This window comes from Chiroxiphia lanceolata, chromosome Z (assembly GCF_009829145.1).
Source record: "Chiroxiphia lanceolata isolate bChiLan1 chromosome Z, bChiLan1.pri, whole genome shotgun sequence".
Lineage (NCBI taxonomy): Eukaryota > Metazoa > Chordata > Aves > Passeriformes > Pipridae > Chiroxiphia > Chiroxiphia lanceolata.
This window is the reverse complement of record NC_045671.1, coordinates 20,111,014-20,135,031: the sequence shown is the minus strand read 5'-3', so window position 1 is coordinate 20,135,031 and position 24,018 is coordinate 20,111,014. Positions and strand designations below refer to the sequence as shown.

The following is a 24,018-nucleotide window of genomic DNA, read 5'->3' as shown; positions in this document are numbered from 1 at the left end:
CATGGGGGTAGATAAATACTGCAAAACAAATACAAACATTTTTAAGAGGTCTCTGATTAAGGTGCCCATAAAAGATGTACATTTGCTGTTGCTTCCTTACAAAATAACGCCAAAGGACCAAGTGCTACAATACCTTAGAACTACTTTAGACTCGGGAATTTACAGCAAATCAACCAAAAACCCCAAAACCCAGACCCTCTCACTGACCAAAAGACAGAGTTCTGTCATCTAAGATCAGCACGAGTATTTGAACTCTATACTGATAAAGCAGACATGATTCCTTGTTAAGATTATGTCTCCATAAAGGACTGCACTACAGTTTGAAATTTTAATTGTTTTAATACAAAATTATTTTTTTTAAATCTAATTAATTAAAATTCTGATTCCTCTCAAAAAAAGCCAAGAAGGTGAGGTCCCAGAAACATCATGCAAAGCATTTGCTTAGTCTGGCTTCGGGAGCTAGGAGTGTTCCTTGATCCCACACTTTCAAAACCCAGTTCATCGCTGGCAAGCTGAGACTGGTTAGTTGGAACAAATATTTTCAAGGTGAGCTCTATTACAACTGGGCTGAATTAACTTCAGGAGTCTTTGAACTTTTATCAGCTATAAACATAATTATTAAATTAGAGAGCAGATAAAGAAAGCCTACTTTCAGATGGTCCATTTCCCATTCAAAGACTTCCAATGCTCTAAACTAAGAGGGTGATTCTCTTTCCACTTCACACTAACAGCTATTCTTTGTGCCATTTCCTCCCACACTGAGCTTTCAAGACTATAAACTGTAAAAGAAATTTGGCAATACTGAAAAGCATGTTGTTGAAGGCTTCTTGAATCACTTTTCTGTTGGGTAAGGAGTATTTTTTTGTTAGGGATACAAGCTGCATTAAAACCACACGACTGATGGAAAACAACTTTATGAAATTTGGATATGAGCACATAATTTGTCTCCCACACACTCCAGTTCCTTGGCTTATTCACTTTACTGCCAAGCTAAGTATCTAGTAAGTCAAAGAAACTCCTGGCAAGCCATTTCAGAACACACATGTTGAACAATTTTCAAGTCACAGCTCACAGGCAAGCATCATGTCTGTACTGGGTTCTCCTACAGGGCTGTCAACAACTTCTGGTGGCCTGGGATAAGAAGGTGGCACTAGGATAATTCATGCAAAGTGCTATTAAATGAAAGAAAATTAGGACACAATATACGAAGAGGGTACAAGTACAACGGGAAGAAAGAAAGGTCACTGGCAGCAGAGCACAGAAGCCCTCAAATTAGCCCAGCATAAGCCCACTGGCTCATTTGTGTTGCAGGGAGAGAGTGCTGCCACCAGCTTCTGGATCTGGGATGCTGTGGAGGAAAGTGTTTCAGAGACAACCAAAAACAAAGTGCAGGATTTAAGCAGGGCATCAGCTTGTCCAGCAACCGATTCAATGAGGAAACAGCCCTAATCATGCACCCACAGCACTCCCTTGGGAGGGGAACACAAAACAACTACATGCCTGCAGCAAGGGAAGCCTTCTGAACCTCCAGGACAAGCACATTCGCAATCCTGAAGCAGGCCTAATGATGTGTTTGGTGCAGAACCTTAATTTTTAAGAACTAAGCCATGCAGCCATTGTTCCGTCTGCTTAGAAACAGACTTACATTCTTGTAGTTGGCAGAGGGTGAGAGAGAGGACTTATGCTACTTGGGTGGCTCAGTGATGGCTTGTACCAAATATGTGGTACAACAAGTCCGGTGTGTGTGAGTGATACCAGGCTGGGTGAGCATTTCACTTAGGAAAGTTATATTAAGACTCTGAAAGAAACTTGAGTTTTAAAATCTGGTTTTAGCCACAGCTCCTTTCATGCTTTTGAATATCTTTAATTAAAAAGACAACTAGAGATTAACAATATTTGCTGTTGTTAGAGGCCAATGACTCAACACACACTGAAGAAAAGCCCTTGTAAAGGCTCTGCAGCACTGTACTTTGCAGTAGTCTGTCATACAGCACTGAGAACACAGAATTAAAATTATAACACTTGAAGAGTTATTTTCTAATTTTCTGCTTCTGCTAGCAAACAAGCTGCCAGAGACGAACTCAACATTAGACTGAACTGATTTGTTCTATAAAAAGCTCCCTAATAAGCCTCTTGTGACACTACCTGTGCAGCAAACCTGCAATGGGTGCACTCCAGCGGATTTTTGCACAATAGGAGAGGAAGGCCTTGACACTTCCTGTTGTGAAACACACTCAGCGGATGACAGGAAGAGGGTGAGCTGGTAAATCATCATATCTGAGTTTGGAAGTGGATGGGTGGAGAAAATCAACTGCCTCTTCTGAGGAAGTGCCCCTACACACAAAGAATTGTGGAAGGAGCCCCTTTTCCTTCCAGAGGCAGCAGTGAGTTGATCTCTTACTTACGTGCGTTTTCATTTCGTTAGCTACAGTTGTTGACATCATGACACAGCAGATGATAGTCACCAGGATGAAGTAAAGTGCGTACATGAAGCGGGTGCTGGTTGACTGTTTTATCTTTGGGCAGCATTTGCAGCACAAGGAACAAGCAGCAGTACCACAGCAGCAGGCCAACTGGAAAGTAAGACAAAAAAACACAAGTCAAAAAACCACCAAAGAACTCCAGCTTCAGGTTTCTGCTGCAAAAGTTAGAAAAGGAGGCTGGGAGACTTCTTGTAAAATGCCAGAATTTCTCAAGTTCTCTCCTTCCAGCTGAGCAGCATTTAACTGGAAGCAGACAGTCTTGTTTATGAAAAGTCACTACTTTTAAGCACATCAGTGTCTAGCTTTCTCACATTTGCTAAGGATGAGAGACAGAACTCCTTGTACACTTCAGTTCTTTTCTACTCACAACTGAGAGTCCACCAAGATAAAAACTACAAAGCATACCAAAAAGCATGTAATTACCTTATTCAACAAGGAAAAAGGTATGAACAAATCCTGAAAGGAATTTAGCTTGATGCTCATTACTTTCTTGCTGTCAACAGTATCATTAACTTTCAAAGAAGCTGGACTCACCTTCCCTCCCTTCTACTTTTAAAAAAGTGATATATAAAAATATAAATGTAAGCCTTATTTTTATACATTAGGCAGCACTGTCCTTGGCCAGGCCCTTCCTTGCAATAGGCAGCAGCTTCATATGGTTTCTGTGCTTAACCCACCAGCCATGACCACAGGAGGGTTTTTGGACACCAACAGGCAGCCATGAGCAGGGAACCTCACTGCTGCCAACCCAGAATAACCTCACCCTGCTGTACTCCCAATTTCAAGGGACTCCCTGTGGCTAGGTATGGTGCCTGGGGCTTGAGCACACCAAGGCTGCTTTTTCCCAGTGTTTCCTGAGCCTCTGGAGGGGCCATGGGAATGTTCAGAGGACCTTCTGCTTTCAGTAAGCAGTTGTACAAGGTGGATTCTTGCCAAGGGATTCAAAATGCACAAGTGCCACATTTGTGTCATCCAGGCAAACTTCACTGGTTTGTATGTGCCATTAGGTTCCAAACCACCACATGCTGTTTTCCCCCCAGGACACTTTCTCTTCCAGCAACAATGACTTGTCTGATAAGAAGGAGGGAGTTTCATGTGTGTGTTTGCAGACACACATATCTGATATAACTCCACAACCAGACTGACTGATCCAAGAGCCCCAAATCGTTTTGATGAAGTGTCTTTAAAAGACTGACTCCCAGCTTATCATTTCCTTGCCATGACTATCTCTGCAACACTCCAGCTCGGGCTTCCTGCCTTCAGCCCCACACAAAGGGGTGGCATACAGGTCCTTCCCTTGCTCAGCAATGGCTTTTCAGCTGGCAGAAGACATAAAATGGCAGCAGTCCAACCCTGCTCCCACACTGCTCTTCTCTCACTTCACCGCTGGATAACATGCCAGAGAAGGGGCCTCAGAGCACACAGCTGCTAAAACTGCTGCTGCTGCGAAATAGAAATCCTCCCCAAAACACAAAGCCCCAGCTGTGGGGAATAAACAGCATGGGCTCATGTTGGCACCAAAGCCGGAAATTAAAAATACTATGTGCAAAAGTACACAGTGCAAGTATGCTTTCAAAATAGAAGGCAGTGGTGGGCTAAATATCAATTTTATTTTTTACATGTATTGAAATTAAGTTACCTTTTACAGCATCAACACAAGCCTGGGAAATAAGGAAGCTACGTCAAACTACCAATTCAACAAGCAAATGGAATAATAACAATTCAAAACAAATGCATACTAGAAAAGTATAATCCACCCACTTCAGACTTAAGAGGGGGGGAAGGTTAAGACTAAAGGTCCTTTGAACCTGAAAGGATTTGACATCAGTCAGATCCAAAGTCTCCACAATGAACTTCAACTGCTGGCCTTACCATAACATCAAAAACTACACTATAGAAGTAAATGCAGCTTTGGTATTTGTAAAGGGAACAACATTTTCCTACACCAGGTGCTAGAGAGCTGTGTCAGTAATATCTCATCTACATCCAGCAACATGTCTGCTATTCTACTTCTGGGTCCCTAGAGTTGCTACTTAGAACAACAAATGCTTAAATAGAATATATAGCTCATTTATGTACTGTTCCACATTACTTAGACTTTAATGATAGTTTCTAATACTGAGCACATACCCTATAAGTTGCAAATTTTGGTCAAAAATACCAGTGTCTTCATCTTTTTCCAGATGCACCTCTTTAAACAGTCTAAGTAGCCATGGAAACCATAGTAAGTTGGTTACATTATTCAGCCACAGTCCCAAATTTGGTGGTTTGGGTTTTTTGTGAGGCTTTTTTTTCTTTTTCTTTTTTAAACTCTGGTTGTAACTAAATACATTCTAGACTAGGCCAAGATGAATTAGGTGTTATCCAAAAATAAATGAGAACAGTCTCTGTCCCAAAGATTAAAATGCTGGCCACATCCTACTGACCAAAGAGGTTTCAAAGATGTTATCTTTGGGTGACAGACATCAAAGCCCCCATATACAAAGAGTTCTCCATTAAAAAGTTGCAGTCAATGTGCAGCTAAGCTACACAGATCCTCTGATGCTATATGCTTTACTGCAGGTATGGCCCATCTCACTTCACCTCTGCCTTTTGACTGCAGCAATGGTCTTGTCCAGGGGCTCAAAATCCACTTCAGCACTTGAAGCACTTTAAGCCAGTAACAAATTCTCCTCATGTTAAAAAAAACAGGCTGTGAAAAAAAAGCAAGTAATGTCAAATTTTTTACAGATTTATCTTATCATTAAATAAAAACTCCTCCAATGAATGTGTTCTGCAGAAGCAAGATGCTGTGCAGTTTTTAGGACAGAGACAACCCAAAAAACAATCAAAGGTCTGTAACCACTGCCAGCTGGCAGGCCTTGAAAATCCACGTCCATACAGCTCCTTTGAAGTCCTCTGATCCTCCCAAGCCCAGGGTCTTCAAAAGCCCAGTGCAATGGCATCTGAAAGCCAGGCTTCTCTGGTAGGAGTTTGTCATGCTGCAGGAGGTTCTGGCTTCAAGTTCGACTCGTCCAAAGGCTCCCACAAGTCAGGCAACAAGCACAGCCATCCCAGCCGCCTCTCTATCTTTACATCTCCTCACCAGGTGAACATCACAGTCTGACAATAATTACAAACACTACACAAATATTTATGCTTTCCACAAATCCTTACCACCAGCCAGCCCCCTCACACTAACCTCCCACGACTCCAGGTCTCCACACCATAGACCAGCCACCTGCTTTGTTCAGTGCTACACTTTTGGAGCTCAAGGAAGGTATGGTGCCAGCTTGTCTGAGATCTCAAAACTTGAAATCCTAGTATACTTGAAAACAGACTGCTCCAGGATTTGAACTGCCTGGATGACAGCTGACTTGACTGGTTTCACAACAGCAGCTGTGGAAAGCTGTGTGGGGAATTTTTCTGTTAAAAAATACTCAAAGCACAGTTTCACAGACATTTCTTCTGGTAGCCAGGCTGGCTTAACAGCCCCTATCTCCCCTCTCGTCTGCCAGCCACTCACTCATTCCTACCACACACCAACACCTCACTAGCCCTGACAGTCCTATCTTGTGGTGGGGGTGACTAAACAAAGCAACCTACTGGCTAAAAAAAAAAAAAAAAAAAGGGTAAGGAAAATGAAAAAAATACATATCAATCCTTTTCAGCTGCTGATACAACAGCAGCAATGGTTCTACTATTTCATGTGAGGGCACAGTGCACGGGCAAGGGAAAAGTACGGGTGAATGTTTTGCAGCTGTCTTGAACGCTTTAACCCTTCTCTGAACAGAAGTTTCAGTGGCATTTTCCTATTGCCTCATTTGATTGGAGTGCAGTGGGTTCACGCCAATGCAGAGGAACTATAACTTTTTCATCCACACAGAGAGGAGCAGAAGTAAGCAGACATGTAACAGCCCTAGTTCGTGCAAACCACTCTTCCAAGTACAGGCAGGCCTGGACATATTGCACACTCCCATCGTCCAACAGCCTGGGGAGAACCTGTGGTTAACAAGAGTTAGACAGTTTAACAAAACAGGGTCAAAGCAGGTTTACCAACCTGCACACAAACTCTTGGTTCCCTACAATGAATACTCCACCAAAATACCCTTAACATCTGCCACACACTCAAGTCTTTTCTGCAAGCTGTGATCCAATCTGATAAATCAGCGGAACAAGGTATGAAAGTATTGTTAAGCACATGTAACTGTTCAGATACAAGAGTGAGAAGTAAGTGAACATGCCCTGCCTGCTGCTTTTGTAGAGATAGTGACATTTTAAGAAGGTATTTTCCACATATGTTTCCAAAAAGATCTCAAAGGTCTTAAAAAATACTTTGCTTAATCATTAAAACAAAGTGGAGAGTTTCAGGATCACAGCCCAAAATAACCTAAGGTGTTTTTAAATTATACAAACCATTATTTATCACAATAAAGCACTTCCTTTCAGGAGATTTCAGTAGAAATGGTAAAAATCAAAGGAATAAGAACACAATGAGGAAAAGAACTTCACACTTTAATGAAATGAAGCAGCTTTTTACTTCTTCCCTCCTAACTGACAGCCTGGCCAGAGCATCAAGAAGACTGCATGCCTTCCAGCCTGTCCACAGAGCATAGGAATGTGCCTTGCTGAAGCTTCTTTTCATGGGGGCCTAGAGCAGCTTAGTTTTTCATGCAGTGCTTGACTACTTGACTACCAGCATTATCTGGGCCATAAGATTTGCAGATAATGCAGTCACTGAGCTGTTAACAGTGTTTATCAAAAACACCCAAACATCTACTCTCACAGCTACCTGCAGCATCCAAGCAGGCTGGACAGGCAAAGCAGCCGGCCCCACATGAATGATATCCTGAACAGGCTACACACTTGTCATTGCTTGGGCTTCTACTTTCAGGAAAGACTGTCTAGAATTTTGTTAGTGCACTGGTTCATGAAAACAAGAGACATCTGATGCCAGGTGTCCCAAGTGTTAGGAGATGGTCTAAGACTATTATTGAAAACCCACTGCTGTTATGCATATGCATTTTCCATAGGCTTCTTCAACCAGTCACATGATTACACAGTGGTTTGTCCCTCAGAAGTAACTAAATTCACCAAAGAGGCCTTATTTTGTCCTTATTTTGTCTGACTTAACTGGCTTTTCACTGCTTCTTATTTAATATTCAGACTCACCATGTGACTTAAGCCAAGAGATTTTGTGACCAACATACCAGTGAATCAACTGATGACCTATTTTAAAGAGCATGTCTCACACTGCAAATTGTGCAAAATTAAAACAGACTTCAGAGAAAAGTCATGCTGGCCCAGATGTTGCCAGAACAATGTTTTTGAGTGAGGGTTTCCTGTCTTGAGGTGAGTTTCCAAAGCAAAGGGCTTGTGCTTTGCACTACAGGGTAGAACTATCATAAGCACCAAGCAGCTCTAAAACTAGGCAATAAAGCAGCATCTAGGACAGGTAGAGGAGGGCTAAAGAGCTAAAATGTGGCTGAGCCACTGCCAGGCACCGGCAGAGCTGAAGTTAAGCTGTAACTGAGAACGATTAGCTTCTGTCTCTGTGCTCCAACATTACTAAGTGGTGACTCAGCTCAGCACTGGAAAATAATGTCACTGCAAAATGTCTATACTCAAGTCTGCCTAACTGCTCTTCTCCTGATAATTTTGGAAAAATCAAGACAATTGTTTGGTCTGACCTGAGCCACACAGTGTATCACATCACCCAGCTCCTTAGTAGTATAGCTATTTTCCATTAGCATAGACCATCTGGATTTGACAGCAGTATGAGGCAGACTGTCTGTCCCTCTGATTACTCACATCTGCCACTGACAACAGAAAAAAACCCCCACCTTCTAATTTGTCTGCTACAGTTCTCCAAGCACTGGTTCTTGATGAGGCTTTTTTCATTGGCTTCAATTACTTCATCTTTTCTCTCTGCTAATCAACACAAAAATCCAAATCATATACCCTCTCTCTCATTTGAAGGCTTTAGGACTTCTCCCAGCACCTAAGTTGCCAAGGGTTTTCTTTCTGCATCCCTTCAAATTTGCCCAGTCCCTCCTAAAAAATCGTGTCAGCTCGACTGCAAACAGTCCAGCAAGCCACCTCAGTTCTCCCCCCGAGCATGCAGCTACACTCCACGCTGTGGGAGCTGCCTGCCCTCCACCCACACCTTGTGCAGACAACCAGCTAGATGACTGTACTTACAAAGGTATATTTTATTTACACTGGGGTCAAGCCGTCTGGGTTACATCACCTTCAACAGCAGCCTCTGCTCCACCAGCCCTTCCATCATGCCTGTGTGCTTTCGGGAGCAATTTTAAATGCACTCTCAGGCCACTGATACAAACAGACCTGAACATAAAGATTCTTTGCATTGATCCCTTGACATTCTTCACTGAGAGCACACTCCACTGACAGGTTCAGCTGTCCTTTCCTATAATTTCATATTTCAGTTTTCTCATCGACAGGTAGTTTAAACTAATGTTGCAGTCACTTCTCTCACTTTCACAGCAGAGGAGCTACTAACAGAGCAAGTGGAACATGAAAGACATAGCAGCAATGGGAAAGTCTGACATTTGGGGCCATCACTTCATACCAAGGGCAGATTTTCTCCAGGTTAGCTCTGACGTTCAAGACCAGGACTCTAGAAGAAGAATAGCACACATAGATACAATGTGGTGCATCACCAGGTACAGAGAACAAAATGCAGGGCAGTAACTGCCTAAGTCCATGTACCACTGCAGTGAAAAAGCAGCTAAATGAAATTTTCATGTGCATTGACTCAAAAGCATATAGCTGGAACAGCTGCTTCACTTCTGAATGAACAGACAGCTCTGAGCTGTTCCAAAAACATGTTGTGTCTTTAAAAGATGGTTTCAGTGCTGAGTCCAAGAAGACTTTAGGACAGGGAGTTAAAAAAAAAAAAAAAAGACATTAAAGTGACAAAAGCCAATACACTGGTACAAAATAGTCACTATTTCTCACTGCATTAAGAACAGTTCCTGTCAAAATTCAGTACCAGAGCTTATATGTCATTGCATTTTGGATTAGTCCTACTGGACAGAAGGAAGAGCAAAACTCTACATTTTCAGACTGTTAACATTAATATGTTTAAACACTTCAGCACACACCATCTCTAACTGCTGGAAGATTCAATCGCTAAATGATGATGACATTGCTGGTATGTAAGACTCCCTTCAAAACAGGCACAGACCTGCCTTCCCCACAACATGCCATCACAGACACACATTACAGTGTACCCCACAGCTCTGGCTGGCTCAGTCCCTCACTGCCTCATGCTGTAGCACATGCTGATGCTCAAGCCTATCTCTTGGGTGACCTGAACAAAGCAGCAGGTTAAATTCAGTCAGTAGAGTGGTTGATCACTGCCTAAAAATCTAGGCAGCTAAGCATTTAACATGACAAAACATATCAGGGCCTGCACAGTTAAGAAAGAAATGGAAGCACCATTGAGAAAGAAGTGGAAGCACCATTGACTTCGGTCCTTGAGAAGAACACTGGAAGTGACCGAAGGTCCAGGGATATTCACATGGCTAAGCTGAGAACACCATCCAGCATGAGCACGTGTTTGGGATCACAGCAGTCACTAACTCCAGATGAGACCTTCAGCTTACACTGTAGTCATAGCTCAGGCTTTCATTCAGTTGCTTCCCTGAAATAAGTATGTCTTGCATTCACAACTGTGAGTGCATCCACTGTAATGAAAGTCTCAATTACGGAAAAAACATATCCTGGAATACCTACACTTGCAAAAATTAAAATAAAAGCAGCAGTTGTATTTAGGTCCTTCTGCAGAAAATAAGCTGGAATGAGAAAGACTATCTTCTACCTCTTATACAGTGACAGGGAAAGGTTTCCAACTGTTTTGCCAGTGGACGAATGTCGGCACAAGAAACAGAGACCCAATGTTAAAAAACAAGTGCATAAATTTACTACAGTGGTAAATAGCAAAGAATTACAAAAGGATAAGCTTAGCAATGCACCTAATCATTACTACAAGGAGTGTCTACAGTGATTAAGAAAAATACATCACCGGTTACCCTAATACATCACCATCATCATCCAGACCTGCACGTCAGCTGGGAACACCCAATCACAGCGAAGGGCTGGAGAACCACTCCCGGTAACTGGGAAATCGTATGCAGTGCGTCCACTCGTAGGTGAGGGCTCCATCTTTGCTGTGAAAGGGTCTAGCTTTTAAATTGTTAAACAAACAAGCTTACATCACTTATTTAGTGAGGCAAATATCTGGCTCTCTTTTCTCCTTCGGTTTCACCTAAAGCCTGGACAGGGTTCAGAGAAAAATCAAGGGAGTCAGTTTGGACCAACTACTGTTGAATGGGGCCAACCATCTACATCCTCAGCCTTGACTAGTTTCTAAATACAGAATGATGGCTACATTTATATCTTAAATTTGGACCACCTACTGTCAAACAAAGCCAGCTGTCTACTTCCATGGCCTTGACCAGTCTCTAAATACAGAAAGACAGATACATTCATATCTCATTAATGAACAGATACAAATCTTCACTAATAAGCGGATACCAATATATCTTACTAACAAGCATACATGTTTTCACAGGGGTAGTCTTATCATACTATGTATTTTACTAATGATTATACAGAATTTTGGCTAATAAGCAGATACGTGGCTAAATAATAACATTAGGTTGGAAGGTCTTGCTTTATGGTGAACTTGCCACCGGCTGCCGCAAGAGAGGAGCCCCAAAGAGAAGATACAAGGACTCCCTGAAGCAACATCTCAGCCTTGGCCATATTGATCAACATAACTGGTCTACTCTGGCTTCCAGTCGAGAGGCCTGGAGACACACCACCTATAACGCTGCTGATGCTTTTGAGAAAGCACGCAGGATCACCTTTGAGGAGAAAAGACAACGCAGAAAGAATTGTGACTTGCAGAATATACCACCTAAGGAGTCTTTCTGCTGTGCCTTTTGCAACCGGACATGCCTGTCTCGTATCGGCCTTTTTAGCCACCAACATGCTTGCAACAAACATGGGTAGAGCCTTTCCCAAATCTTCGTTTGCGAAGCCCAGCCATGATGATGATGAGGTTGGAAGGTTCATCTAGAGGTCGACTCCAGCTCAGAGCCTGTTTTCAGGCCTTAGCACTTCACCAACCTAGTGATGCAGTGGCAAATGATACAACAGTTTCAGAACCTCACTGTCTTTTGGTCACTTTTCCCTCCTTTTCTGATCACTTTTGAATCCAGCAGCAAATTTTATCCAGCTATGGCAGGCCAATTGGTCCTCAAAGATATGTTCTTATAGTTTCCTTGAAAAGAAGTAAAAGTTTTAGCAGAGAAAAATGATCTCTCAACCCTTAGGAAGAAAAAGGCTTAAACATGAGTTCAGTATTTATCAGAAAGGGAATCAACATGAGGTACCAACCTCAGTGGACAAAGCTGCAGAAAAACAGGTTTTGCTAATTCAGTTATTCAGGAAACCATTCGTTTAAAGCAAAAACTCCATGTTTCTGCGAACAGGGAAAATAGATCTTCCCCAGCCTGCTTTTCCTAACTGCATTTAAGTGGAGTACACTACAGTATTCTACATCTGACCTCAGACAGCTAGTTTCATCTTCTGTCATGATTAATAATAGCAGTGGCAGGGTGTGGAAATACCCACAGGTAAATATTCAGGTTAAACACACTAAACAAACCCCTCTCACCCAGGAAGACCATTTGCAGAAGAGATGTGTTTTGCGGAGCACCATGTGAGGGAGAGCCAGGAACATCACCATCATCATCCCACAGCACTGCAGCACATCACACTACGCATACTCCCCACAACACTCCAGCAACCTCAGAGGACACACAAACCTAGATGAGGGTGACAGAATCATCCTTTTCACCATATAATAAAAAAAGGAGACCATGGGGACAGGACTGTAAGCTCCCTTCTCAACATGAAGAAGCAAACAGGCAGTGCCAGAGAGGCAGGCAGCCCAGAGGGCACAGGGGCCTCCCTCCCTTGTCCCAAAAGCTGTGGGCCCCAGAAGTCATGAGGTCAGTCTTATAAATATAGATACGCCTTTTTTTCCCTTTCTCTTAAAAAAAAAATTATAATTAGAGGTCTGGGTATAAAATTAAAATCTGATACTCTAATTTGTGGCACATCTCACTGTATTTACTACATGATATGATTTCTAAGTGCAGAAGAGTATTAAGGACATCACTCAAGATTTAACAGATCTACAAAAATAGGTTCATGAGCTTTAATAACTACCAGTTCTAATTCAAAAATCCATCTTGTTGAACAACCGAGCTACAACATACTGTCCCCCCAAAATGAATGTTAACAATCTCAATTACATTAATTTAACTCTGGAAAAAACATATTCATTGTAATAAAGATTTTCTGCAACAGCTGCTTTCTTTAACCATGATCTCAACTTCATTCTCCTGAGAATAACTACTGAAGAAAAGCCAAATGTAAAATCCTGTTTCCTGTCAATTTAAGCAGATGTTTTTATGTAATCAAAAGCATTGTGGAGGCCCAAGCCAAACTGTATTCTCACTGCATTCTCAAAATAGGTCTACCAATGAAACAGTAGCAAAAGAAGAAACATTAAGTAAGCTTATTACAGCTCAGAAAACTAAAAATCACAACTGTCTTCAACACAAGGTTGTACATCGCCCAATAAAAAACAACTGCAGAAATTAAAGTTTATAAATGGCCAAGTTCCTTCAAAGAAAGTTCCCAGGGTCTATTTGGCAATGGTATTTTAAATTTGGCAAGATTATTTTAAATAATTTTTGACTGCAAAATCAGCATAACCAAAGTACACTGAAGTCTGGCAGCTTGCTGCTATATTCTTTAACAACAGGAATCTGGGCTGCAAAAGCTGAATGCATTTATTCTGACAGGCACCTTCAACTAGATAGTTACCACAGTTTGACCCAAAACCAAAAGTACTAACCACTCACTGTCTTCTCTTCATCAGGAAAATTTGCTGGTATACGAATGGAGCAAAAACACATAGTCAAGTCATGTTAACTCACAACAAAACTCTGATATCAGCTACAGACATCCACCTACGATAACTATACTTAAACAGCTCAGAAAGACAATGCCAAAGTTCTCAGGCAGTTCTAAGAAAGCAGATCCACAGAAAGAGAGAGGCATACACAAGGTGTATAAAGGGCAAAAATACTTACCACAAAAGATCCTCACACTACAGGATATCAAACCCATTAAACTAGTATATTTTAGGAAAAAAGCAGGAACCAACATCAGTGTTGTTTTTCAGAACTTGTATAAAGTTCTATCTTTTCTCAAGCAATTCTCTTCTGTTTCTAGAGACAGAGTTAACGTCATCTTTAGGGGAACACTGAGGGAGAGGCCAAATTCCTTCTTGATTTTCCAGCTTCATTAACAGGAACCACAAAACTCTTGAGAGAGCTTGGTTGAGACAGAAAGAAGAACTTCTATTCCTTTTGGTTTTCTTGTGTATTAATTATGTTAAACAAACATCCCCTCATCAAGGTTGGAATAAATCAAGTAACAAAAGCAAAGACCATTTTTCATTTTTAAAATGTAATACTGCATGCTATTGAAACATAGCTTATGTCGTTTATCACCTTAGCCTATAAAAAGGTTCTCTACACTATGTTTGCTGGTGAAACTCCAGTAATATGCCATATTTACCATAGGTAAGTCTACATCAATAGTAAGTGCTTATTTTTTTTTAGAATACATCTTCCCAGGGATTTTTGGCACTATGACTGCATCCACTTCAGGGCTTTTGCCTCATCTGCAACAACATTAAGGAATTCAGTTTATTTACAGGCTCCAAAGTGACACATCAGTGTCAATGAAACACATTACTACCAGAGATTACTACGTGGGATAGGGACAGAGGCTTTAAGAATGTCACAGAGGTCGGGCACAGTAAAGCTATGCCATTCCCCACTGAGCATCACAACAGTTTCATCCTCTTGGTATTAAATTACTTCTCCAGGAGCTACATCAAAAAAAGCAATGAAAATGCAACAGCCGTAAACCACTGCAGTAACATTACCTACTAACAGCACTTCATTGAGCTGCTCCACAACTTGTTTCACATGCTGCCAAAATGGATGTGAAACAGCAGGCAGGGAGGCCCCTGCTTCAAGAGGAATATTAGCAAGTAAAGTTACTACTCTCCCCCACAACCACCCAGTGCTGTTTGGAGAGGCATGGGGCAGGTCCCAGAGAACATGCAATTGAAAACAAGCTAAGTACTCCTACCATCCCACTGAAGATTGAAAGAACTACAGACAGACGACCAAACCTAGCTTGGGATTTCAACCTTCAGGAAAGATATAAGATTTTTTTTCCAGGTGGTTCATACAGAACCAAGAGAATAATCAGATGCTGAGGGTGGGCAGGGTGAGCAAAGCAATAGAAATATCAATAGAATTAGATGTTTAAATACAACAGGAATAAGTTCACTGGTTAGTCTGCTGCAGACAGGAAAAGTGATAATGAGTTTCTATTGAAGAAAAGGAAATTTGGGAAAATGAAGCACAAATAAAGTACCTGGAGAAGATGTTTAACATCACACCAGAGAGACACTGTTAGAAACAGGAGTCCTTCCCTTGAGTGCAACCAAGGATGAGATGTGGAAAGGGCCTCACAATCACCCATCTCCTCCAAGCCATGGTCCTTCGGCCATGGAACTTATTTAAGCAGGAAAACAGGTGCACTGTGGTAACATATGGAGCACTGAACCCCTACCCCACGGATGCTGACCAGTGTAGGTCCTGCCCTGCCCTCCATCACCACTTGCTGTCATCTCTCACTTCCTCTGCCAGCACCTGAACATGCCGAATCTTTTCACAAGCCAAATTTGAAGGAGTTTGTGAAAGGGGTTGAGGACTGCCAGGAAGCCTGGGGCTAGGAGAGAAGTTAAGACCATTCCAAGTCTTATATCATGGGGTTTCATCTCCCCACCACGTGGAACCAGCGACCACGTAGGTCTAAGCGATCTGTCGCCCCTTTAGGAATTCCTCCTTGCCGTGCAGGGCTTTGGGAAGGTCCCTTTCCATGTCGGTGCCTCCACCCACATGCCGCTGCGCTGGTGCGGACGCCGGCGAGCCCAGTGGCTCCCGGCTGCCCGCCCACACCTCGGGGGGACGTGCTGTGTCCAGCTTCCCTTCCGAAATACGAGGCGAATTCACCCAGGGAAACAGTAGAAACGCCACTTGGAGCACCTGGACGGGCACCCGCGCTCGCAGCCAGGGCTGCTGTTCCCCTCCCGCGCCGATGGCCCCCGGCAGCCCTGCTCGCAGGGTGGCTGCGGGGACCGCCGAGAGCCGCGGCCCGGGGGCAGCGCAGGGACGGACCCCCAGCCCTTCCCCGCCCCGACTCTCTGGGTGAGCGGCCAGCCCTCGGGCCCCGCCGGGCGCTGACCGGGGTCCTCGGGCCGCGCCAGGGTCGCGGAACCCGCGGGCGGGCCCGCAGCGCTGTTCCCCGCGGGATGCCTGCCCTCGCTGAGCCCCTCGCCCCGCACACCTGCCGGGCTCCCCGCGCCCCCAGCCCTACCTGGCCGGCGCAGCAGCGGGCGGACATGCTGGCGGTGCGGGGTGACCGACCTCCCTCGCTGCTCCCGCATGCGGAAGGGGCACGGCTGGGATGTCCTGTCCTGTCCTGGGCTGGGCTGGGCAGCCGAGCGCGGGGAGCCGCAGGCGGGGCGGCACCGCCTCTGCCCGGCCCGGCTCCGCAGCGCGGCTTCCGCTGTCGTCAGCCCGTGTGTGAGCATCGCTGCTCCGCTCCCCGGGCCGGCAGCGGTGGTGGCAGCGGCGACATGTGAGGTGGGTACCCGCACGGCCACCCTCGGCAGGCTGCCCGGCTCCCAACGACACTGCCGGGATCACCTGCCTGCTCATATAACACCTGGTTCTGGGTAGCTGGAATTTAATAAATTCAGTGAACGAGGCATTTGAATATGAGGATCTTAAAAGACCGAGCATCAAATTTAAGTTTAACGCCGTGGTGCACTAACCCCGGATTCCAACTGCTGTGCCGCATCCCACTGCCCGCGCCTGCGTGGAAAAGCCATGTTTCCTCAGTGGACAGCTGGAAGGCCGTGCTTCTTAACAGGAGCCGAGACCTTTCCCAGTGCTTCAGAAACACCTTTTCCAGCATCAGTCGTCTCTAACCATGTGCAGTACTACGCAGGAGCTTAGGATTTCCCAACGTCCAATGTGACAATAGGAATTTACAAAGCCAAATTCCGATAGGAATTACTATTGCAAAGCCACCAATGAAGCAAGGAAGGTCTCTTGGAAAGACTCCCTCACCTTGTCCATTTTGTGGCCTCTGTGTGTCTAAAGCATTCTAAAAGATAACTATTTTAAACTTTGTTTCTAGTCTTAACTGCCCCTACTTAAGGAATTCAGTGCAAGTAGAAGCTATTAACCTGCATATGAGTACATATATATATATGTATAATTAGCAACACCTACCAAGGAAACGGATGGATTGCAGAATGCAAATCCCCTTCCTCTTTCCTCATGTGTGGAAAGGTGATGCTCTACCAAGTGGATCATATGATGAGTCAGCATTTCACAATTTGGTATGATACTGAGGACCGAAGAGACCAGTTACCACAGGGGTACAGTTAATAAAAAACAGCCAATGTGCTTTGTTTTTAATGGTGCTCTAACAGCTGCATATACTCCGTTAGAGACAGGGTATTTACCACTCTTATCAGATTAATTCTGTCAACCAGATGGTTACTAAGCTGCAAAGGACACCAGTTTGCAGGTATCCAAGAGGACCCCAGCACAGTTCAAGCACTGATGTGCCTGATGCTCCTGCTTCGTAGGAGTAGCAAAAGCCCCAGCCTCAGGTAAGGACTCCTCAAATCAGGAGTGGGGCTGGAGGCTCAGCACACCTTTTCCTTTCTCCAGAGGCAGGACTGCAGAGATAGGCTCAAGAATTGAACAACAGACAGGAAAGTAGTGTGGCCAGCCAACAGGCAAGGGAAAACCACTTGGGTTTTTAACTTTGAATCACAGTCAGCTTCCTGAAGCATGTGGTTAAGACGTGGGAACACATGGATCACAGCACAGTGAGAATTCAGCAGAACTGCAATCATCTTGTATTTCTGTTCCAGACTTCTTATACAATTGCAAGAAGCTGACTAGTCAGGCTTTGCTTAATTTCCACATCAGCAAAATCAACTCAAAGCACGAAGGAGCATCTGAGGTTTAATTTTAAAATGAAACTGTTTTGCAAAGAGAGACTAGTGCAGGTGACATACAGGCATGGTGCAAGAATATGAGTGGCTGTACCATACGTCAGCATGTCTGTGATAGCAACAAGCACTCACTGGGTGGGGAATGTCATTAATTCACTGCTCTGTGCAGGTCTGTTAATGCCAGCCAGCACTGTTATCACAAATAAATCTAGCTTCTGCACTATAGAAAACAGCAGAGCTCTGTAATGGACTTTCCAATCAGTGAGAGCACCTCAGAGCCTTGGGATGTGTGCCTTGGCTCTTTGGATGAAAAATTCATCACCAGAAAGGCTTGAACTTCCCTGCTGTGTTGCTGGCAAACATTACACAGGCTAATAGCAAAGCAATGTGCAGATGTTACTGCATGAAAAGAACTGTCACTCTAAAACTATCCATGCATTTAGAGTAAGGTTTATCCATCAAACACACATTGTGAAATCAGAAAAGGCTAATCTGATTTACTGACCTGAAATCTTCAACCAGTAATTCCTGCCTTAAAGTGTTCTTTTTGGCAGGAGACCTCTTCAAAGAGATGCTGTCCTAGTTAGAACACCTGGACTGATTCATCACTGGATGGGTGTAGCCCAAAACTGTGTATTCTATAGCCTTCCATGCCATTTCCCAGAAACTGTTATCAGTAGAGGCCTGCGAAATAGGAAGATGTTCCTGTCCTCATACCCTTTTATGGAATTCTCTGCTCTGAGGGAAGGACTGAGCATCCTCATACCCTTTTATGGAATTCCCCGCTCTGAGGGAAGGACTGAGCATTCCTGCCTGAAATGGAGAATATATAAACTTGGAGTTTTGGAACATTTTTCCACTCGTGGGATCCAGAGGAGGACTGCAGCTCACCGCTCTCAGTCAGACTGCAGCTCACCGCTCTCAACTGGACTGCAGCTCACCGCTCTCAACCGGACTGAGACCACCACCCTCAGCTGGACTGCAATCACTACTTTTGACCAGATTGCAGCCGCTCTCCCACCAGCAGGTTTTTCCCCTCTCCCTTTACTTTGGACTCGGGGGGGGGGGGGGGGGCAAGGAACACCACTTTGTTTGTGCCCCAGGGTGCTGGGTTATACATTTGGGTTTTGTGGGTTAAGACCAATTGTTTGTCTGTATAACTGTACTTATTGTATTATTTTATTAAATTGTTATTCTGACTTATAATCTCTCTTTTGAGTTGAGTTCATTTCCCCTGCTGGTTAACTTTTAAACCAGCACAGATACTAATTCTGATTTAGTGCTTTCAAGTGACAGGGAATTCACAGCATCAGTAGGGAAAGGCAAGATGATTTGGCCTTGCTTTGCATAAGTCTAACTCTGTAAGTTAGACTTACAGAGGTTTAATAAGTCAGGTAGAATAGGGACATGGAATGTTGCCACAGGAAGTAAGACAGCCAAGGAGCACTCAGGGATGGAGTTAAAACTCTGGTTCAAGTGCCAGGGAGTGAGGAACGAAGGAAAGTGCTCAGTTAGAAGTTGTAACTGTGTGACAGTTCTCCAGAAAACCCCTGGTCAGAAGCTAGTTGTGCCCAGGGAACAAGCCACTTTCCTCACCCGTGTGTGCACAGGCAGGATAGAGTAGAAAAACTTGAACTCCCAGGAGCATGTCACTTTGAGCCACTTACCTTCAGGCAGCCTCCAAGACATCCAGCCCATTTTCATAAACACCAGTGACCTTCTGTGGCACATCAGCTTTGCTCAGGTCACCAGGACAGGCATTATTACCCTCAGATCCCACCTGCAGTTTTGCTTGCATATGTTGCACCTTTATTAATCCCCAACTCATTTCTACATGGACTGTTGTTACAGAAGCAGAGGTTCTCACAAACTCCTTCTCTGAGAATGCAGTATTACTGCCTGTAGTGAGAACTCAGAAGTGGTGATGCAGAAAGCTTTTAGACATAGCACAGAGAAATCTTAACAGGAATGCTCAAGGACTCTGCTTCCTCAATACTCACACAGCATGAACCAGCTCAATGTATTTTAGGATAATATTAAGAATTGTGCTGTTTTGTTCACACCTTCTGAAACGAAGCTACAACTCAAAATGATGCTTTCAATATTACATAATTTCAAGATTTTTCAATAATTAAAGGGTTTTGGTTTGTGTCAACTGGCAAAGTGAAGAACACAAAATCTCTGCATCCAATGAGAAGGAGAAATGTACCACTTGGCTGTTTTTCAGATGAAATGAAGTATGGAAATTTTTTCCAAATGTAAATGCAAGCAGAGAGAAAACAAAACCAGATTGTCACGTACTGTGGTGGCCACTTACTTAAAATCAGTTCTTTTTTTATAGTGTAAATTTAGACGTTGTATGCCTGTTAAAATAAAAAAGGCATGAAATTGCTCTTCAAGGAAATGTATATTTTGCTTGAGCCTAGCAATTAGACACAAGGTTATGGGAAGGAGAGGAAATATCTGTGCATGTGTATGCGTATGCTCTGGAAACCACCACAGATTCCCAACTAGACCTCTTACACAGCTAATTACCTAACTTCTGTGATGTTTGCTGTTACCTGTGGAAAAGGTATTCCAGTACAGGGAAGCATCATGCAAAGGTGTCATCAGACAGTAAAAATTACTTATTTATCACCTCTAGTTTTACTTGTGTGTAGCTACAAGACGAAATTTGTCATGCAGTCTAGGTAGCTGCAGACCATAATAAACTCATGACTCTCTCAATTTTTTCCCAAGTATGCACCAGCCCCTAGATTATGTACCACTTCTCCTCACATCCTCCTGAACAGCCAAGGGTTTCCAGAAGCCTTGACTTTTGGGCATCTTCCAAAAGCCAGTTTATCTAGGAATTATGCCACAAGCACCTGGCATAGCACAGTATATCCCAGCCCTAGACCTGACAAAAAGCAGGTGGGAATACCCGGGTACTTGATACTGTTGTGAGAGGATGATCACCCTCACCACTATGCAAAGAGGTGTGAGGAGGGAAACAGAGCAACTGTAACAGCAACATGAGCACCAAAGGATCTGCCAGTGCAAGGCACGAACAACCTGCAGCTATAAATCTCTAAGGTGCAGTGATGACACAGATGACAGACTGACATCTCTGTGGGGCCTGACACACACGTAACTGGCCCTTCCAGAACATCAGGCTGACCACAATGCTAAAGGGTGGTATCTTCTACTGTATCTTTATTAGCATTCTGTAATTAATACAGATATTTTCTAGCTGGTAGTAGTTATTAATTTTCAAAAAAATTATCCATGCATTTAAGTATTCAAGTTTGGTTAGATTCTGGTCAAATGAAACTTACTGGACTTTGAAAAAAACCATTTCATAGCACTTGAAAAGTTTAGTATTAAAAATTCCACAAGGCTGGTATTTCCAGGCAAATTTGTTTAAAAAAAGCTTTTGTTTGAGAACAGAATTTAATAAACTGCTTGGTAGTTTTTTCACTCCAGTGTTACTTTAGAGTGGATTAAGATCGGCACTGTTTATTAAGGAAATGCGCCAGTTAAACCTTTCTGAGGAGGTTAATTCTTGTGACAAAAGCACGGAAGAGTGGTATTGCACAGCTTTGCATCGAACTCTGTAAGTGCTGCATTTGCACGCTCTTTGTTGACCCTTTTTAGCACAATGTCATGCAGTGCCACTTATGAATGTCATTTTTTCCTGACCTCCCTGCCACTGGATGCAGTATAGCTTTTCCTGCCTAATCAGGATTTTATTACATGATGTCTCAGGTTTCTCAGTCACAGCTAAAATCTTTACCTTAGAAACAAGTGACATAGACATTTAACTTGGGTGATGCTAAGGAAACATTGTGCTGGGAGAAAAGGAGACAGCAGTACTTCCGAGCATATTTACACATTCCTGACACTCAGGTAACCAGCCAGCAGCAGGGATTCTGGTGATGGCTGGGAAGCACTGAGTTTTACTAGAGTTAATGAGGGACATATGGAAGAAGGGAAGCTTGCATGTCCCTGATTTACCAGATAAAGTCAATATTAAGGATCTTATTAAAGAAGCTCTATAAAAATATTAAGTTAAACAGGCTCAAGCTGAGCAACAACCCAGTTTTCCACTCCTACAAGGAGCTTCAAGCTTGTAGAATGATGATCCTCAGAGAGACAAGCAAGCACTAGGTTAACATCAGACCATTTTTACCACATCTGACCATCTGCCTTATTTCTCTGTCACACACAGCCCCTAGCATCAGGGAAAACCCATCTGGTTGTAAGTCAGCATTTCAACTCCTACAATTAAATCTATAGACTAAAATTGGTTTCTACCATCATATATAAAGATAAAAAAACATGGTGGCACTGTCCTTCTGCACTGTTGATTTCCTCAGGATGCTTATGTGACATAACTAAAGGAAGCTCCTGAACATACAGGTAAATTTAGAGGAGTAAGAAAAAGACAGTTTTACATTTGTCAACCCAGTGGTAGACTTATTCAGAATTGCTAGATTGCAACAACTTTGATAATTACCTGTTAATTTTCTTTGACAATGAACTTTTTTTTTTTTAAAATTAGTTCACAGATAGCAAATTCATGCAGGACAGCTTAAGTATTCTTTGAGGGTACCTGCCTACCAGCCTGGCTCCAAGTGGAGGTTTCCCAGAACCAAAGCACACAGCTCACAACATATTGTTAAAGCGTGCTTACCATAACTGTGTTGACCATATAGCAAGCCCCTCAGAAAATCTTCATGCAGGACCTTCCAGCCTGTGGATTTGATTCTTTGGAAGGAAGAAACAGAGCCCCCCATTCCCCAGCCCCTTGTACCTTTATTTGAAAGGGTAAGAGTTTCTAAAAAGAAATAAATAGAAATTTTCTGAATAAGTTTCTCATGAATAGAAAAAAAATGAAAATACTAGAATTGTACACAGATATATGAGGCTAGTTCAAAAGCATCAAAGCTGATATTTTATTCTAGCTCTGCCTGGGGAAGCTTGAAAATGACAAATTAACATTATGTGATGAAAAGTTTGGCCAAGTGGAGCTCCCAGGCTAGCAAGAGTTGTTTCTGGAGTCTTCCTGGTAGTGGTGGGCTACAGGAGGAACAAGCTTAATTCCCAACAGGTCTTTGGTAAAATGAGGATCAACAGGTTCTCCTAGGCAGTGCTGTATTTTGGAGCCAAGAAAGACAGCAGCCATGCCTGTCTTTTCCCCAGTCTCTCACACTACTGGATATCAGCAAGGTGTACGTCAAAATACAGCCTGCCAAGAGTGTTCAAAGACCTCTGTGTAGTTCTCTGAGAAGTTTTTCTATCTCAACCTGATACACTATATGCAGACCTATCCCTAGTTTATACTGTAATTTTATTACAGCCTTGTGGAGAGAATAGCTTAACTCAAAGTTTACATAGCTGAGTTTAACATGCCAGGGGGAATAGAGGGATTAAAAGAAAAGCAGGCCCAACTATAGCCTCTCTTCCTTCTCTCAGAGTACTAACGGGTCACAGGTGAAACATGCTCTGTAAAGGAATCATTAAAAGTATAAACATTTATGCATCAGAAGAAATGTCTGAGTTAAGTGAGCAGGGTACATGCAGTAATTCAAGAGAATGAAAACAGTAACAAAAGCCAAGAAGATAGATAAAAGCAAAGAATTGGCAGTGCTGCCTGGAGTGCATCAAGACCACACCATGTATAAAAGCACACCAAAAATGCAAAGCAGCAACTTTATATTACAACTTAATTTGGCTCTAAGCCTTCTTTGTCAATACAAAAAGGCTGCAAGGATCACATAGCATTGCAATCAATCAAGAACCAAGGAGACACATAAGAATGTGATAGCTAGCAGTCCTTGTTCTCCATGCCACACCACCACAACTAATCCTGGTATCTGTGAAAAAATGAAGTCAGTTTTGTTTAAAACAAAACTTTCTGTATTGTGTGCTCATACAATGAATTTTGCTACATTTATTGTGGCAGCAAAGTGGAAGAAGAAAACAAAGTTCTCATTCAATTATATAAACAATACCAGTAGAATGCATAGAAGTCACTCAAATTCCATCAAATCTTGAGGGAAATGCCATCATGTTTGCAAAGAGGAGTACTAACCTTTCAGGAAGAAACAGCAGTAAGACATAACAAAAAGACGGTAAGGGCAGAAGAACTGTCTCAGCTCAAGAGAGAAGGCATTTAGATTATGTTCCTGTTTGCTCAAGTGTACCACTTAGACTTTTGCACAAGCATGCACATTGCAGGGTCAAACCACTCTTGATTGTTGTGGTTTTGAACAGAAGCCAAATAGATTGTAGCAGCTGTATATTCAACAATTTGGTGTGATAAGAAACAGACTGTCAATGCTGAAG

At 43.0% G+C, this 24,018-nt stretch overlaps 1 protein-coding gene across 1 annotated transcript in view; it reads right to left on the bottom strand.

The window, feature by feature from the left end:
- The window catches only part of SERINC5 (serine incorporator 5), a 44,205-nt gene extending 28,056 nt beyond the window's left edge, over positions 1 to 16,149 (bottom strand). Inside the window, exons 1-2 of the mRNA XM_032676276.1 lie at positions 16,029 to 16,149; positions 2,406 to 2,573 (exon numbers count right to left, since the gene is read on the bottom strand). Of these exons, the coding sequence (XP_032532167.1) occupies positions 2,406 to 2,573; positions 16,029 to 16,055 (195 nt within the window). The 5' untranslated portion in view covers positions 16,056 to 16,149. The remainder of the gene's footprint in view (positions 1 to 2,405; positions 2,574 to 16,028) is intronic.
- Positions 16,150 to 24,018: the final 7,869 nt, after the last annotated feature.